The sequence below is a fragment of the Plectropomus leopardus genome, chromosome 21 (assembly GCF_008729295.1).
Source record: "Plectropomus leopardus isolate mb chromosome 21, YSFRI_Pleo_2.0, whole genome shotgun sequence".
Taxonomy (NCBI): Eukaryota; Metazoa; Chordata; class Actinopteri; order Perciformes; family Serranidae; genus Plectropomus; species Plectropomus leopardus.
In genome coordinates, this window is record NC_056483.1 from 14,351,091 (window position 1) to 14,369,121 (window position 18,031).

The following is an 18,031-nucleotide window of genomic DNA, read 5'->3' on the forward strand; positions in this document are numbered from 1 at the left end:
AGCAACAGCGTGTCCATAAAAGACACCAAAGCATCATAGGTTTTTTTCTGCATATTTGGGTTAGTTAATGTGAATTCCTCATAATGGTCACAAAGCAAGCCCCAAAGGGCTGTATAAATACTAACTTCAAGTCAATTTCAATTTCAATTTGATCTATAAATTCCAATATCACAAATTATAATTAGCCTCAGAGGGCTTTACAACACACAACATCCTTCTGTCCTTGGACCCTCGTTTTACACTTGATTCCATTGTTACTATCAAATTGTGCTATATTTTCCCCATAGTGGAAATCATAGGACCTTAAAGTTGCACATGTAAGTCATTATGGATAAAAGCATTGGATAAGTGTGTGTAGACAGACTGAGAGCCTACATGTTGATACTCTAAAAGAAGTTACTGTGGACAGGCTGCTGTCAGCAGTACTCTTTACAACTGGCTATATGAGAAATTGATTTCAGGTAACGTGATTAAGTGATTTCAACTCTTTCATATGGCTGTAAATTAGCAAACAGGAAGCTTTAAGGTAAGCAAGACGAAGGGGGAAACAGAGGGCAGAGAGAAGGGAAAGCTGGAGCCTACGAGAGGTAAAGGAATGAAGATTGAAGACAGAGGGCAAGCGAAAGACATCGGCATGTTGGCACACTTGTTTTTGTAATCCCACTTCTGCATAATTACTCTTTTCCAGATACCTCACACGTAACAGCTAAGACTTTCATTGGTACTGGACCAGCATGCAACATAAGGAGTTTACAGGGCACAATGGAGGCTGACCTTTTGTGCTGTAGCTGTTAAATGACCTTTTAGACATAATGTAAAAACCAACATAGACCAAGTTTAACACTGAACCAGTATTGTTAAACACAATTTTAGTCTATTCAACTACTTTTTCAGCTGCAGGGACCCCAAGATTAGCATAAAAATAGAATGAAAAAAAGAGTCAGCACCCTGCTGATAGTGCATATAGATATACTGTACATCCAATAGGCTGAGATTAGAAAACTGTACTTCTTCACTTTACATAAAATGCTTACATAGTGCAAAAGTGCTCAAGTGAAAAGAAATCAGAACATTATTCTTTTCTTAGTATAAAGACTAAAAAAGTGTAGGTCAATGTGGAACAAAATAGACTGCAAAAATATGTGCCAAGTTGTGTTTACGAGTGTTGTTTCTGTGTCTTAAATGTGAAAAACACAGCTGAAACACTTCCTGTGTAAAAATACTATAACACCATGGCTACAAAGAAAGGTGTAGCACAGCCGTGTGCCATCTGTGTCCATACAAGACGCGTTCAGGCACAGTATTAAGTGTAGGTCACTGGTATTTGACATGTAGTATGTTCTGTATCCACATGAGAGAAGGCTGCTTTCAGGGCTTTCTGACAGTATGAATGCAGATATCTTTTCATTTCAATCCAAACCATGATCTTTTTCCTAAATTGAGAGAGGGCTTTCTGGCAGAAAACCTTGAAGTCAAACTTCTAAGACAGCCTTTTTCCATATGGTGCAAATGTTAGCTGTGTAGAAAAATGTATCAAAACATTACATGACACTGGATATGGCTGACCCAGACCACTGAGAAAACACGACTGAAGCACTTTCTACATAGACACACCATGAGTCTACAGCCATGGAAGTGCTCTGTGATGCCGCACTCTCCACTTAGTTTACTGTGTTAGCATGCCTACATTTTCTAACAATAAGTACAGCTAATACTCATAAGAATGCTTTTTTTTTTTTACAGGTAATTCAGTCTTGTATTCTACCTTATTATTTAATTCTAAATAATCTAACCTCTGTATCTATAAAATATACAAAAAGAAATAAAAAACACAACTCATTGAGATAGATGCACACAGGGCTACGTCCAGGATTCTCAAGATCATTTTTAGCACATACTAGGCCAACCAACACAATCTCATTAAGATTCCAAGTGAAAAAAAAAAACAGTCAATCTATTTTTAGAAATTTATCTCTGCATCGACCTGTCTTTGCGGCGAGTCAGGGGATTAATGCTCTGAACCTCACATGCACAAACAAGCCTGGATGCACAACTAGCATGCACAGAGGTAAATAACACACACACAGACATTCACACTCCACATTAGGATGGTTTCACAGGGTCACCCATTACCACCCTTTGAAGTGTGTGAGTTGCTAATGGTTTTGGATCCCATTCAGGGTGTCTGTGGCCTGTCTGTCCATTAGCTGACTGACACACTCTGCTGACTAAACACAACACTTCCAGTGCCCTTGTCCTCTGTTCCTCTCTTCCATGCCCCCTTCATCCGGGAGAAGAAAGTAGCCCACAGAGTTTGTGTGTTTCAGCATTTCTGTTTGTGTGTGTATGTCTGCATATAGAGTCCAAGTGTAAGCGTGATTGCCTGATTTTGTTTGAGCATCCAGAAGACAGAAAGAAAAGAGCAGGAAAGAGAAAACTATTCAGTTATTTCCTATTTAACAATTTTGCTTTGGTTAAACTGATGAATGAACACAGAGTTTGATTCTTTTCAAAAAACATCCATGAATAAAAATGTTTGTAGTTCACTTGTGCAATTGTGGTCCCATCCATTTAATGGATGGAGCATTTTGAAGTATGACAATACACACAGTGCACTTTAATTGGCAATTGACATTATCTAGAGCCCAATAAATGTGGCAGCCATCCCGCTCTAAAGGGCCTGTCACTCTCTTTCAAATTGGGGAATCTTGCCACAGCCTCTTACTAAAGCCGCTACAGTCTTAAGTTTGTCAAAGGACTGATTCTTAAAACTGGTTACCTTTGCTGTTTTGTTAATAAAAATGAGTTGTCCATCTGATTCAGATTTATGGCTGGCAAATGGCAATATACGTTTCTTTTCTCCCTAACAAATGTCAGACAGGTTCAGTTATATACATTAGTATACATTTAATAAGCCATACTGACTGTCATTCATATTTACTTATCAGAGGTACAGATTCAGCGAGAATGGTATTTTCTATTTAGAAAGCCACAGTTATCTTATTTTTGTATTTGTCTTGTATAAAACACTAAATAAAAATTGACTAATTTTGCTGAAAGGCAATTACTTACAATTACTAAAAAGACTAAAACTGTGTTCACCAATTAGGCTACTGACCCACAACAAACTGGATCAAGAAACCCAGTCAAAGATAATCTTTCTGTCAGCATGAAGTAGTGGGTTGAATGTCACAAAGTAATGCCAAAGAATAAGTCAACAATGTTGAAACTTGGCTGAACTGATAAATGAATAAAAAATCTAGGTATATAACATGAAAACAATAATAAAGATAATGACACTTCATTCAGAATTAATATCCAAAGATCATTAAATTACACAACTGATAGGATGAGCGCTGTGAGTAGGAGGGTACTATTCTAAAAATAAAATAAATGAATAACAATAGAAATACAAAACAAAGAGATTTTTTGCTTGACTGACCACCACCATCTGCAAGCAAAGCTGACTGCCTGTGTCATTGACCACCAGGGACTATAAAAACTTGACTGCACACTTCAATGCACAGATGACACTAGCTTCACATCCAGCCAAAGGATCAGACCCCACACTGAGCTTTTAGGGCAGCACTTTGCACCGTGTCCTTCAGAGAATGCCAAAGAGCGTTCGCCTCTCCTCCGCCTTACAGTTAATCGATAGCTCACTTTTCTGCCTCCTTAGTAAAAAGCAAGGAAGACTTCTGCTGTACCATGTATGTGTGTGCATTTGTGTGTGTCTGTGTGCGTGCGTACGTACGTACATGAGTTTATGTGGCGTGTGATTGTGCATTCCCTTAACAACGCTCAGAGAAATCTGCTCAGAAATACTTATGAATGCACGCATACAAGCACACGCACTTACACACCTTAGCTAACCCCTTTATACTCGGACGTGCACGCAGGAATCCGAATGCTTACATATTCTATCCATCACTTAGGCTGCTGATATACACGAGCATGTTAGGGTGCTGGCTGAGTAGATAATCTATAATCTATAAATCAGATTTGATGTTTCCTGTCTGCCCGTCTTCTTATTTCTGTGTGTGTTTCTCTCTGCCACGTATTCAGTCAGCATCCCTGTTCGTCCCAGACACAGATTAAAGAGCTGAAACTGATCTGCGATCAGCCATGCTGTAATCCCCTCCATGTTGGCCATCATCGTTTCATCTCTAGACATCTAATAGAGGTGCCAGCAGACAGGATGAGCATTTCTTAAGTAATGATATTAAAACTAATTCCCAAATATTTCCATTTGGGATCATGATTTGGAAATGTGAAGCATACCGTGAATTTCAACGCTCTGCACTCATTAACCAACAGTTTAATGTGGAATTAATGAAATTCCAAATTAATCAACTGAGCTGCTAAAGGATTGACCTAACTCAATCTACAGCTGTGCTGCTGTCTTTAATATTGTCTTTGTGGCACTTTCAGCAGCTCTAAATCAAGCTCATTCTTAATAAACTCACACAGCATACATTAATTAGTAATTTGACCTCCTTCCACAAAGGTCAGGATTAACTGGAATTATTGCTGGAGAGCATTTTGCAGACTGTACTGTGTGTGGGAGGAAGGACGGTGGCAGAAAAAGAAACATACTACATTCCAGTAAAGAAACATTTCTTAGTAACTGAAACCCTTTAGAGAACTTAGGAACTTAACTCTTTTTTTTTCACCAGCAGGAACTGGTTCATGTATTTATTCATTGGCCACAGTTCCTACCCTAAAAGAGTCCAAGCAGCTGACACAAATTTCACTGAGCCAGTCAGTGCAGAGGTAGAGTTAGCAGTAATGAAAATCACTGACTAATAAAATGCAAGCTATACAAAAATCTTATTTAGTGGACTGCCATTTCTAAAAGGAAGTAGTTGATTAATAAAGAGCAAAAGGCACAGCCAGGATCAATTGAGGACATCTGCTGTCTAAATGTGCCATTAACTTAACTGATGTGTCACACTTGTTGATTTCTTATTTTACTCCCTCTTCAAGAAAATATTTCTCTGTATACAATAAAGCTAAATATGTCTGTAAAGGCATTCAAAGCAGGACTGAAGCCATTTTGGACACAAATGCAGGCCCTATAGTGTTTATGGTGCAAAACTAATATGAAAAGAGCTGTGGGTCCAGCATGGTGTCATGGTCACCAAACTTAGACTTGCTGCTTTTGTCATGTAATTGTAATTGTTTTCTCAGTGTTGTTTAGACCCGATAATCTAGACAGCTTTAGGAAGAGGTGAAACATGCACAAAGAGGAGAAGGATACAGAAAGCAATATGAAAAAAGACAAAACGGTTAAAGAAATACAGATGACCAGGATATGAATGGGGAAGCAATGCAAAGAGAGACCTAAACAAGGTGGCATTAAATAGGGAGAAAGAATAATGAGGTGGATAAGAGTAAAAGGCAGCCTGAGTGAATAAAACAGTCTAGAGTACGGATGAGAGAAATGAGGAAAGGAGAGAGACGAGCACACAGACAAAGACAGATGGTGACCAAGAGGGGAAAAAAAAGAAAGAAAGCCACAGTGAAAGAGAAATATAGAGGAAGGTAGAGAGAAGGCAGGTGAAAGAAAGGTATAAAGAGGAAGCAATGACCCCTGTCTGACTAATCTTAGCCTACGCTGTAACAGCATCTTGAACCAGAGCTAATGGACCACATCCACATCTCACCTCAACTCTCTCTTTTTCCTCCATCTTAGACACATGATGCTATTTTTTATCACAAAAAAGTGCCCTCCCCCCGCGCACACACCAAACCTCGGCCATACACAGACATACACACTGACAGTCACAAGCATGTGGTCCCCTGAAGCTACTCATTGCCCCACCACCACACAATAAGATGTGTTAAAGCCAACGCAGGTGGTATTACCTACAGACTATGTAGAAACAAGTTTCCTGCACTGTGCATGCACATACCAACAGAGGCACCAAAGCAAAATTACCTGGGATGTCATGGGCCAATCCCAAGGATAATAATTAGGGGCAATTCAAGTATATTTTAATTGATGAGTATTGGCTAAAACACTGTGTTTTTTTTTTTCATCTTAACTTGCTGGTGTTGCAGCCCTGCTCTCCTTTAGCTTCATAAGACTGCTCCCAGCGCTTTTTGATGCCCTGCACTTGGGTTTTGTTTCTATGACAACAGAATCTCAAAATTAACATTAGCTAGTAGGCTAATGTGGCTCTATGTTAACAGAGGGCTGACTACACAATGAACAACAAGCTTACAACAATACAGTGATAAAAGCACAACGCTCACCAGCAACATCCAGTGCCCACCAGCAAATCTGCTCCCACAAATGGGCTTTTCTATCTTTGTTGTGACAGCAGCTTAGCTAAAAGAGCCTCAGTGACATCACCAGCGCCTTTCTGGAAAGTTCAGAGATTTTCAACTCAAAGCGCTCAGAGCAGCTGCACAAAAAAGGCACAAAGTGCTCAGATAAAAGATACCGGTTAAAGCGCTTTTTCTCCAGGTGGCCGCATACAGCCGCATACAGCTGCTACTCATAAAGATCAATTGAAAAAGGACGCTGGCGCTAAGAAAAAAAAACACTATGTAGACACAGGGGGATAAACGAAACTGAAAGCTAGAGCCTGAATCAGGGTGAGGCTGACCCAACTTGGACCGAGAGCTGTTCCTCTACCAAGTCTTCCTCTGGCTAATGTTCAGTTGCAGGAGAGTGGAGTGGATGAGACGCAACTGAGGCTCACTCAGCAACAGGAAATCAGAGTCTGCTCTGCGCACATCTTCACAGAGAGAGGGCTAACCCCTAACATCCTGGATCAAGCTGTTGCATTGGATGGGCAGACCTTGTTGGAATGCAGGAATTGAACGATGCCACCAGCAGCAACATCACCAAGCAACCAAATGGAATCGTCATAGTAGCTGCTGTTTGTAATCAACGCATCCTTCAACTCTGAAGATGTAGCAGATGAAATCTCGTTTTACTAAACTTTGTTTAAAAAATGACTAATAATTCTACCTTCTACCTTCTATGTAAATGGTCTGTTTACGTAATTCGAAGCATATGAATTGTCTCCACACAACAAAAAGAAGCTGGGATTTCAAATACACACACACACACGCACACACACAGGGAGCGTGACTTCATTCTCTGCTCAGGACGCCATTACTCCACTATATCTTTACATAGCAAGTAATTATTTCCTTCTGTGTTAATGCTCTTGATGTCACATACAGAATCTTCAATGTTGACTCAGCAAGTAACTTGACAGCAAGCCAAAATTCATTTTTGCTGTTTTGTGTTTGTGTGCTCTTTCCGAAACAGTGTCTTTAGTCTGCCAAACATTATTTACGAGTTTAAAGAAGCATCACTGTAACAACTGTGAACAGACAGTGGTGTCTTCTCTCTGGTGGATCATGAGACTTCAATTTCAGGCATTCGTTGATTTAAACATTCTTTAACATCCATCAGTAATCTAAGTTTAACAGTCTTTTAGTTTGGAAGGATTTAAGGTGAGCAGGATTTATAAGGCTATAACTGTTGTTTCAATGTATCAGATACATATTTAGAAAATATTTAGGTGAATATAAGTTGAACGAGAAAAGGATCAAAAATTTTATCAGCAGACACCCCATATTGAAAAGTCAGATCAGGACCCTTGCAATAATACATAAAACACAAACACACACACGCACACGCACACGCACGCACACACACAAACACACACACACACACACACACACACACACACAATTGTGTGAATCCTTGTGTTTGTGGCAACCCTGCTCGAGCTCTTTCCAAGACTCTGCAAGAGAACAGGCCTGTTTGACATCCCAATTACTGTGCACCTTAACCACTGTTTCCTCCTGGCTGAGTTCATCCACACAGACACACACTTGCCACAAGTGCATGTGTGCACAATGCAAGCAACTTCAACTAACTTAATTTTTTTTGCACTCTTAAATCCATTCCCACACACACACTTCCAGTCATGCACATCCAAGGAATACAGCAAACATGTCCTTTTACAACACAGATGACAAAAACACATCCAAATATACACGCTCACACATGCACACACTTAGAAATCTACTGTATTTCTCACTAAGCCAAATCTATTGGAAGCACTGGTGTAATTTTAGCACAAATGTACGCATTTAACATGGCAGACAACTCCAGTTTGCTTTTCCAATTGCATGTCGTCCCCTTTTCATTGCCTCTTCCTCCTTTATTTCCACTTACACTCATACACGCAACAGAGTAAGACACACACACACACATACACACACACACACACACACACACACACACACACACAGAGAGAGCAAGTCATGCACATGGTCAGGACATGAACATGCAGACATTGTAGCTTCACAATACCAAAATAGAGATACACACACAGAAATACACAGGTTATGTTTTCCAAGTGACTTGTTGGCTACAGTACGTTCCCATTCTGCCTCTGTGCTTTTCCTCTGAGTCTAAAGAGAAAAAAAGAGGAGTGTTTCTTCAATGGAAGTAGCTCAAAGATTAATTCACTTAATCTTGGGCTGTAAATGGGGTATTCAAGCGGCTTAAAAAACAAATTGAATGCAAAGGCTGAGAGTAATAACAACATTTGTCTTAGCTGCGGCACAATGCCCTTTTCCACCGCACTCTTCCACATGAGCTGGTGGCTAGATTTCCAACATCCATTATGACGGAAAGGGACTTGTGCAGGCGCACATGTACGTACATGCACGGTCTGACAAACACACAAACTCTCTCTCACACACATACTGTCACATTTCGAATATGCTACCTACTGCATGCATGGAGAGACCAAAAATATGGAAAGTGAAAGAGACATGGCCAGACTCAATATGAATGAGTGAAGGGTGCAGCTGTGCGTGCATAAGTGAGTGCGTGCAGGTTCTGACAGATGTTGCACTGCAGTTTTTTAGTATGTAATCCCCAGATTCATCACTCTACCCATCATGCATGTGCATTTCAAAGGGTTAATGTTGCAGAATATAGGTTAAACTCAAGAGGAAGACAAGCAAAAGTAACAGTTTAATTGTCTACTGACAATAAGCTCAATGCAACTCTATAGTCAAGGATTACGTCTTTATGTTGGTGAATCAGTGAAAAACTCTGGGCTAATGATTTAGTAATGTATGGAGATTATTTTTACATGAGCAATAACTAATTAGTTAATGTAATTAACTCAAAGTCTCATTAAATCACTGTACTCACTATGTAATGTACCCACTAGGACTAAATAATGTATGTAAGATAAATCAGTGCTCCCCATGCCATAACATGTCTTCTGCAATGTTGTAGTAAAATAATACTTTGGTATCTAATATTGCACTCAAGTCAAAGGAAGGTATAAGGAGGGTGTTTTTTCTCAATGAAAAGTTTAACATAATTTGAAGATGTTTATGCAGAGCAGTAGCCATATAACAAAATCTTTCTACAGTTCTGATTATCACATTTTTTATGGCGCTCAAACATATTTTTAATACATTTTTAAGACATTTTTGTGCGTATACTTGGCATATGGATCATTTTTGCTTTCCAAGTCAGGGACCATGTCAGTCATGCCTGAATGCTCAAAACAATTATCAAAGAAATTATCATATTTCCTTAATAATAGTGCCTGAGTTAATAAGCAGTAAGACGTTAGCTGGGAGACAATCAACTTGGATTTGAGGCAAACACAAAGCGCAAAAAACATGTTCTGGAGAATCATCCCAGGGGAGACCACTGAGGTGTTTACTACCTCCATGTGGTACAGGAACTCAATCTCAAAGTGGAGGCAACTCCTGCACCCAACCACTAAACAAGAAATTTCTGATGTAAAATCAATCAATGGCTGATGACAAGCTGTACTTTGAAACAGCAATATGTACGGAAGCAATAACATGCCACTGTAATTAAACCATGCACCAAATTTTCAATAAATGCTATTATTTTATCAATAACAATTAAAACAAACACAAATACATCGATGTTATTATTCTGCCAAGTCATATAATGCCTGTAGTGTTAGTATCGATTTTCAGACACTGGTTGCATAAATCAGTGTGTGCATTTATCCGAAAATTTAGGACACTCCTGAATGTGGTTGAGACAATTAAAACAGAAGACTAAATCACCTGACTAGAAGGGCCTTGCCCACCACGACAGCACCTCGGATTCAGTCCCTGTCAGCAGCTACACAAGCTGCGTAAAGGATGGTGGGCATGGTGGGATGCCAGTGAGGGGTCATATTCTCATTGTTACACTAGCAATTTTAATTATTTTCTCTGATGCCCTCCCCAGCTTTGGATGTTCAACAACATGTACAATGGTTAGAACCATCTCTGCTCCATTTAGTGTGTCTAAACCTTCTCTGTCTCTCAGCCGGATGTTGTCCCTTATCTATTAGCTTCCTTTTGGTGATTTAACTGGAACATTTTACGCTAAAACAAACAACATTTCAACTCCATTCGGTATAGTTTTGGGAAACTTCTCTGCCAAGTTCAAGCTCACAGTGACATCCACCAGGGAAAAAAGGTGGAGTCCAGGAACTATATACAGAGGGTTACTCAGTCAGGTTTCCTAATAAATTTTTTAGTTTGTACCGCTCTTTTATTTCTTGTATTTGTTCACTGTTCTTCAGAATTTATTTGGTATCTTTTTTGTTATCAGCAGTCTATTTCTTAATTTAATTCTTGGTTGTTATTTTATAACTTTTTTTTTTATCTTGTATCCCCTGACACTTTGTAATTCTACTGTAAGTCCCACAGAGACCAATTAAAAATGATAATTATGATGATGACAGTGGTGATGATGATGTAAAATAAGCGTAGTAAGTGGATATTCACATCAACTAAAAGGCAATTATGAAGGCTATTATATGATCAATCAAGTTGTTAAAAAGCCAGGTATCACCAAAGTGAAGTGCATTATTGGGTGACACAGCCCAGTCCATTTTCTGACTGATGCAACTAGAGATTATAATAACAACAGTAATATCGAAAGACAAGGTGTCAGAGAGAATCCTCGCCTCCTGACCATCTTTCCTTGAGCTGTCTCTCCTCATCCTTCTTTCTTTTCTGATAAATGTTGCCTCGTCCCTTATCCTTCTTCTCTTCCTCCTCCTTCCCTGCCAACCTATTCTCCATCACAGAGACCTCTGTATAACGAGGTGGACAGATTCTGACGGGTTCTAATGAGAACACATTCCACTAGAATAACTTTGAGATACTGCACATTTGCACATGCCTGCACACTCACAAGTGCTCGCGCACACACGTACGCACACACACACACTTACGGTCACAAAATGACGCATGCATACACATGTGTACTTTTAAATGCATAATTACACAATTACAGGGGTTGAGTTTTCAATGATGCAAGTCAGTGACATTTAATGACCTCGACAGGTTTGTGTGTGTGAGCTCTATGGTGTGAGCCTCTGTGTGTTTGGGAATGTGTGTGTGTGCATGTTACGATACTGACATTGTTAAGGGAATTACGCTGCATGACTTGTCAGTGCACATTTGTATCACTGTGGCCTTGCTCCCACGATGAAACATAGATAGCCTCGCAGTAGAATTCACTTTCAAGAGAGAAATTTCAATTCTTCAAGGAGACCCATACAGCAGTCCAAGTAAAAAAAGCTGACAGGGAGTAGAAAAAAAGAAAACAGTTACGTCATGGTGCTCTGGCTCTGACAATTCATTTCTTACTATTAGATGTTTGCTATGCATGTGATCTATGACACTAATAAGAAAATCGGCAAAAAACCCTTTCAATATGTCAGTCTGAATCTTTTAGTGAAATTAACTTTGTGCATGTTTGTTTTTAAATGTGCAAAGGTTTCAGTTGACTTCTGTGTCATATTATTATTATAATGTCTTACTATGCAAGTTGTTAAGATATCCTTGTCAAGTCAAATTCATATTCATTTATTATGGACTGCAGTGAAATGAAGCAATTCTGATTCCTTATGCTATGAAAATAAAGTGCTTTTTGCAGTGGATAGGTCAAGCATTTTTGTCTTAAAAGAACTGTCATGAATTCATTTCTGTTTCAGTGGGATAAAATATTTATACTCTGATGGGGAAAATTATTTTTAAGATCTGGATGAGGCCGAAAGAGGAGAACACAGTGTGGCTGACTGTCTGACTGTGATCCATGTCAGTCAGGCTGGACACACAGAGTAGATGCTGCTTTGAGACCTTGCATGAGAATGCACAAGCGGGCGCATTACGTTACTCCCTTTAAAAGTGGCTAGTGTGGACGTTTTATCAAACATATTAGTAATCGGGAGTGGGACGAGAGGGGACAGATTGTGAGGAGAGAGACTGGGCGGATGAAAACAGAAGACGAAAAAATACAGGGGGGAGGAAAGTGATTATGGCCAGATGATAAAACCACTAAGGAGAGCCAAGTACGGATAAAGAGAATTAGAGATAGTTAGGGACAAGAAAAAGGGCAGAAGGCGAAAGAGAAAAAAAACAGTTTGAAATAATGAGAGAAAGGCGGGGGACTCGGAGACAAAAGGGGAAGGAGGAAGAGGTAGTAAGAGGAATCATCAGCAGTAGTTATGGATAAGACAGCTAAAACAGGGAGAAGGGCATTAGGGTTTTTTTAAAGGCATTAGGACAGGCGAGCAGGGAAAGGAGGAGGTGGAAAGAAAATGACAAAAAGAAGCAGAGGGACATATATTGAAAATAGAGGGAGTGCAAAGGAGCAATAGATTAAAAAAGCAGGAGGAAGAGAGCAATTTAGACAGAGGCAGACTGGTCAGAAGAGAAAAATGGCAATTAACAATTAGACCTTATTTCCCGACTCTGGATCACTTGACTCAATGCGTGATAAATCTAGCATGAGGACAAACACATATGCAACCTAAACACGGGCAGGTGCACACATGAAAATACACGGCAGCCAAACAACACTAAACACCAAGAACTGAGCTGATCTAATCTGAGCCAAACCAGTCTGCTTCCTCCAGCTCTAATCCTATTATTACCACCTCCTACTGGGAGCCATCACACACACATACACACAATCAAGATACAGGGCTACACAACTGGCATCGAGTGATGATATGATAATAATAAAAACAGTGACTCATTTGTTGACATTAGAAATAAGAAATACTTTTTTTTCATTACTGTAGCAGACTGTGAAGACATACCAGCTTATTATCTCGTTTGCTTTGCATCAGCCACAACTAGCCAAATATTAAAATTAGACACTTAGATACAGACGCTGCAGCTGAATGGGCGTCCCTTAGCCATCCCCCAGTCAATTATTATGGGAGGAACTATTTAATGCTTCAAATTCAACTATGAAAATTGGAGTTGGCAACAGAATGCAACATGTTTTTTTTTTTCCTTTTTTTGTTTCTCATGGTATATAATGAATTATACTGAAGAACAGGAAACGCTGTCTTGCCCTCTGTGGCCCTGGAGGTGCAACCAGACTGATGTCTATGTCAAACGGCCTGGCACGCTTAATGAGATGAGAAAAGGCTAATCTGATTCTATATCAGACAGGCTCTAGGGGCATCCCATTTAGCCACCCACAGTGTCACTAACACACTGACTTAAAGGCACATCCTTTACTTTTCACACTGCTGCTGAGAATGTTTAAAATTTAAACCCTGTCCTTTACATGGGGAGTGATAAATAGCAAAGGTGCAAAGAGTTCAAGGCTGATTAAAGGAAAGATTTGCTGTTCACCCAGTGAGGTTAAAGTAAAGTGTTGACATTCATGAATACTGTATGACCGGCCCAAATATCTATGCCTATAAAATATACTTTAAGCACACTACGTCACATATTAACACACAATATGCGTTTCTGACGATATTCCTGCCAGAAATCTGCCATGTCAACCATCTTCAACAGGGAAACGTGTTGATTTCAATTGTAAATGGAAAAAAAATGATGTAGCGATGATAATAAGATATGATGATGGAGTATGAGAAACCTCAGACACACTACAACAACAAATTTACACAATGTACACTGACAACTCATTACAGCTGAAGTATAAGGACGAACGCAATCTACTTTCTTCAGTCATGTGAGCGCCTGTGGCTGTGTCTGCACCTTTGTTCTTGTGTGAGTTTGTATCTCTGAGTGTTCTCATATACTTGTATGTGTCTGTGTGTATGTTAATTTAATTTTGTCATCCCGCAATAGATCTTCCGCACTTAATATCACCACGCTAGCCAATTAAGTGATACTGGAATGGAATATAAAACTGACAGACGCTTTAGGCGAGGTTTGTGTAGGAGAAAATCCCTGGAATACTGTTCAACATACAAGTGTGTGCGGAAAGATACACGCATGCACATATAGTTGAACATGCAAATGCATGTAAAACAATACACAGATGGGCAAAACACATCAAATCCTTTTATTATTTTTCTCTCTCTCTTTCTTTCATTGATACGCATAGTGCCTCATAGAACCACTTTCAGCGTGCACTTGGGAAACTCCACACAGTCAGTGGGTCAACCACACCATTGACTTTTAGTCTGCGAGCGCCTTTGCCCCGCTAGGATGGAAATGTTAATCTTTTTTTAGTCCATGCCTCAGACCATTGGTCGCAATGACACTGTCTATTCCCCCAAGTGTTTCACATCTAGTGTCTGAGGAGGGATAAAGTCAGCACTCAGATTTGAGCTCAGCGGTGGAACCGCTGGTGCGATTCAACATGCTGTTTGTATGACTTTCCCTCTCTTTTTCTCTCTCCATCGCACACACGCTTGCTTGCTTGCCTTCCATCTCGCAAATCATGCCCTGATCCTTCTCCGCGCTTTGATATTCCTGTTGTCGCATAATTTGTAATGCAACATATATTTTTATGCAACAGGTTATAGAGTGATAACGTGATTGATACCGGCAATAACGGATTTTTCATTTAAAATGTGTATAAATGTATAAATATGACTGTATGAAAATCCGTTTTACCTCAGTATTTGTAGGATAATCTTTATGACGCTATGTTAACGGTGACTTTTCTTTTATATTTTGTACTATCACTTTTAATACTGTGGGGCTTATAATTTTGTGCAGGAGCCTCACATTTAAAAAATCATACATTTATGTAAAAACATTTACATGATAAGTAATAATTTAGATAGACATTTTAGTTTCAAAGATTCAACAGGTCTAAATGTTTTATATTTTATTCATTACAAGTCTTTAAATAAACCTTGTTCAAGCCCCTGCTGAAGTTTTCTTAAACAAGACACTGAACCTCTACATGCTCTGGGGACTCTGATGCTGACCCAGTCAGACCTGCATATTGACGGGAGCAAGAGTACCGAGGATTTCCATAAAGGAATCAATAATGTTTAATAAATAAAGTGTTGTCACTATGACACCTACTCGCTGTGAGGTCGCTCTTATGAGCAACAGCTTTTGTGAAAGAAACACGATTTGCCCATCCCCTCTAACTCTCCGTCTTTCTTTTCCCCTCTGTAACACTCGCTGACGTGCGCACGTGGACATATCTGGGCATGCACGCGCACGCACGCCCAAACGGCTCGCGGTGCCGTCTCACCGTCGTTGTCTGCCGGATGGGATGATTAATGAGGCGCGTCCCCGGACACATTCATCCGGGACCCGAGAAGCCCTGGCGATCACCGGGGGAATCAGTCACACAGTCACACCGGCTCAGTTACCGTCAGCAACATCGGAATGACACCGAACAAAGTGGGGATGACTCCCAAAAAAAATACAGAACCAAACACGGTTATTCTAAAATGACCCATATTTGCACATTAGAGCTTTAAAATACCAGAGATGGTAAGATGAAAAAACAGTATATGATACAGTTAGTATGCATAATAACACAACAATTTATGCAGTTCCGGGTAATAAAAACTCTTGATACTAAAATAACAATCTGTTGATAAGCAAATAAATATCATCCTCGGCCAATCCTTCCAATTTTAAAATACGTGGGGATTTACCGGACAAAATAGATCCATCTTTTTTTTATTTAAGGTATGTATTGCTATCTGATCTGTAAGTTTTCTCAAAGTTTTCCAGCGGCCGTTTGCTGAAAACTACATTTGACTAAAAATAAAAATAAATAAATAAAAAGGCCCAGACCTGGTGATAAGACTAATCAAAATTCAAATTGCATTTAAACTTAATGAACGACCCAAATTAGATTGCAAAACCAGTGGGCTCAAAATTAGAAATTTCTAATGTGCCCCTGAGTCACTGACAGTGAAGACTCAGCCTCCAAGTCCATTGGACCATAACTCCCATTCAACGAATCCAATGCATTTGGATTTTTCGGGCAAATCCAGAGAAATGGTCTGAAAAGAAATACAAGGATTATATATATATAATGTCAATCCGAAAAATCCAGAAAAGGCTAAAAATAGCCATTTGTGAAAAGGTTTCAAACTGGTCGTCTCTCAAATACACTGTGCCTCAGAATTGAGACAGCACAAAAGACAGAAAACCTCAGATGACACACTAAAATGTCATTCAGTAATCCAGCCCTTTCTGGAAGCCCTAAATACCCGTGAACAGAATCACCCGACGGGCACAAAATCCCGGGCGCTTAAGTCAATGGAGCAGAGATCCCGAGGAGTTAACACGTGTAGTTCTAAACTCAGAAGGTAAACCCCGCTCCCTCTCCCTTTCCTCGGTGCAGCCTGGCGCTTAAGCTCCCGAGAGCTTCCCATCTGGCACAAACGTGGGGATACCTGCAACCCAGCCGTTAAGCGCACCTCTCTCCCTCTGCTCTGCTCCCGAGACAGGCTCGGTCTGCTTCCCAACCATGTCCACACTCACACGTCCAGCGCTGGGAGACACGTCCCCCCCCTCCAAAAAAAAATATGAAAAAACAACTTACGGGTTGTTGGCAAAGCTCCGTGCACACAGTTGACATGGCTGAAAATCCACAAAGCGACCGGCAATAACAACGTCAATCCCTGGGCAGGACGGTGCCGGTGCATCTTCACGGCCGGTGTGGACGCAGCAGAGCGGGAGCGGGAGAGGTAACACTCAGAAAAAAAACAGCGGGGTGGTGGCAACGCCAGTCGGTCCGTCAGACTCGCTTCGCAGTTGAGGACTGGCGAAGAGGAGCCTGGCTGCACGGACTCTCTCTCTCACTCTCTCTCACTCACCCCCCCTCTCTCTCTGTATGTCTCTCTCTCTCTCCAATAAAGAGATGATGTAAGGATCGCGCCGACTAACACACTGGCCTGTGCTCGCAAGCGCAACGCACTTCTCTCTGCAGCTATCTCTCGCCTCCTTATTTAGCGACTCCAGACTAAAACCAAAAAAACAACCCTGTCCACACCTGCACAGGACGAGAACGACCGGGTGCGACTCTATTATACAGTAACGGCTCCAGTAGTTGGAGGAGGCATGACTCTGCGCAGCTCAAATCCACTGAACTGATTTCTCCTCTCCAGCGCTCCGGTGCGCTGTCCGTGGTGCTGAACTTATCTCAGTCTTTCTGCCTCTCTCTCCTTCTCTAAACGTCTCTCCGTTTCTTATAGCCAGACAGTGCCCCCCTCCTTCTCTAGGTGGTGGTAGCCTTGTACTTGGTGCATTCGTCTCCTTTCATCACAACCAAAGCTCTTACAAAAAAATTATACTCGAAATTCAGTCAGTCTCTAGGTCTTATGTCTCCCTTTATCGCTTCTATCTACATGCTGTCCTTGTTAAAATGCTTTTTTGGCGAAGTGAAGTAAAAAAAAGATTCACTAACAAACAGTCCAAAGTATTGTGGTATTCAGTTGTTCTGTTCAACTTACCCTGCATGTTACAGGGTTGTTAAATCTACATAAAATATACCATCTAATGCATACGGAGAAAAAAGAGAAACAAAATCATTACACATTTATTTTTAAAAGTCTATCCGCAGTGAGGAGACATCTGTCAGTGATTATGCACTTTCACTCCTCTTGAATATATTCGTTCTAACTTGGCAAATCTCGGTTTTATTGCTTTCAAATTGCACGCTTATCTTTTCGGGGAGTTGATCCACAGCACAAGTTATTTTCAAGTAACTCTCAAAAATTTCAAGGGCTCAGAGCTGAAT

At 40.4% G+C, this 18,031-nt stretch overlaps 1 protein-coding gene across 1 annotated transcript in view; it reads right to left on the reverse strand.

Moving 5' to 3' along the window:
- The window catches only part of cntnap2a (contactin associated protein 2a), a 373,307-nt gene extending 356,277 nt beyond the window's left edge, over positions 1-17,030 (reverse strand). The window contains exon 1 of the mRNA XM_042510367.1: positions 16,835-17,030. Within this exon, the coding sequence (XP_042366301.1) occupies positions 16,835-16,937 (103 nt within the window). The 5' untranslated portion in view covers positions 16,938-17,030. The remainder of the gene's footprint in view (positions 1-16,834) is intronic.
- Positions 17,031-18,031: the final 1,001 nt, after the last annotated feature.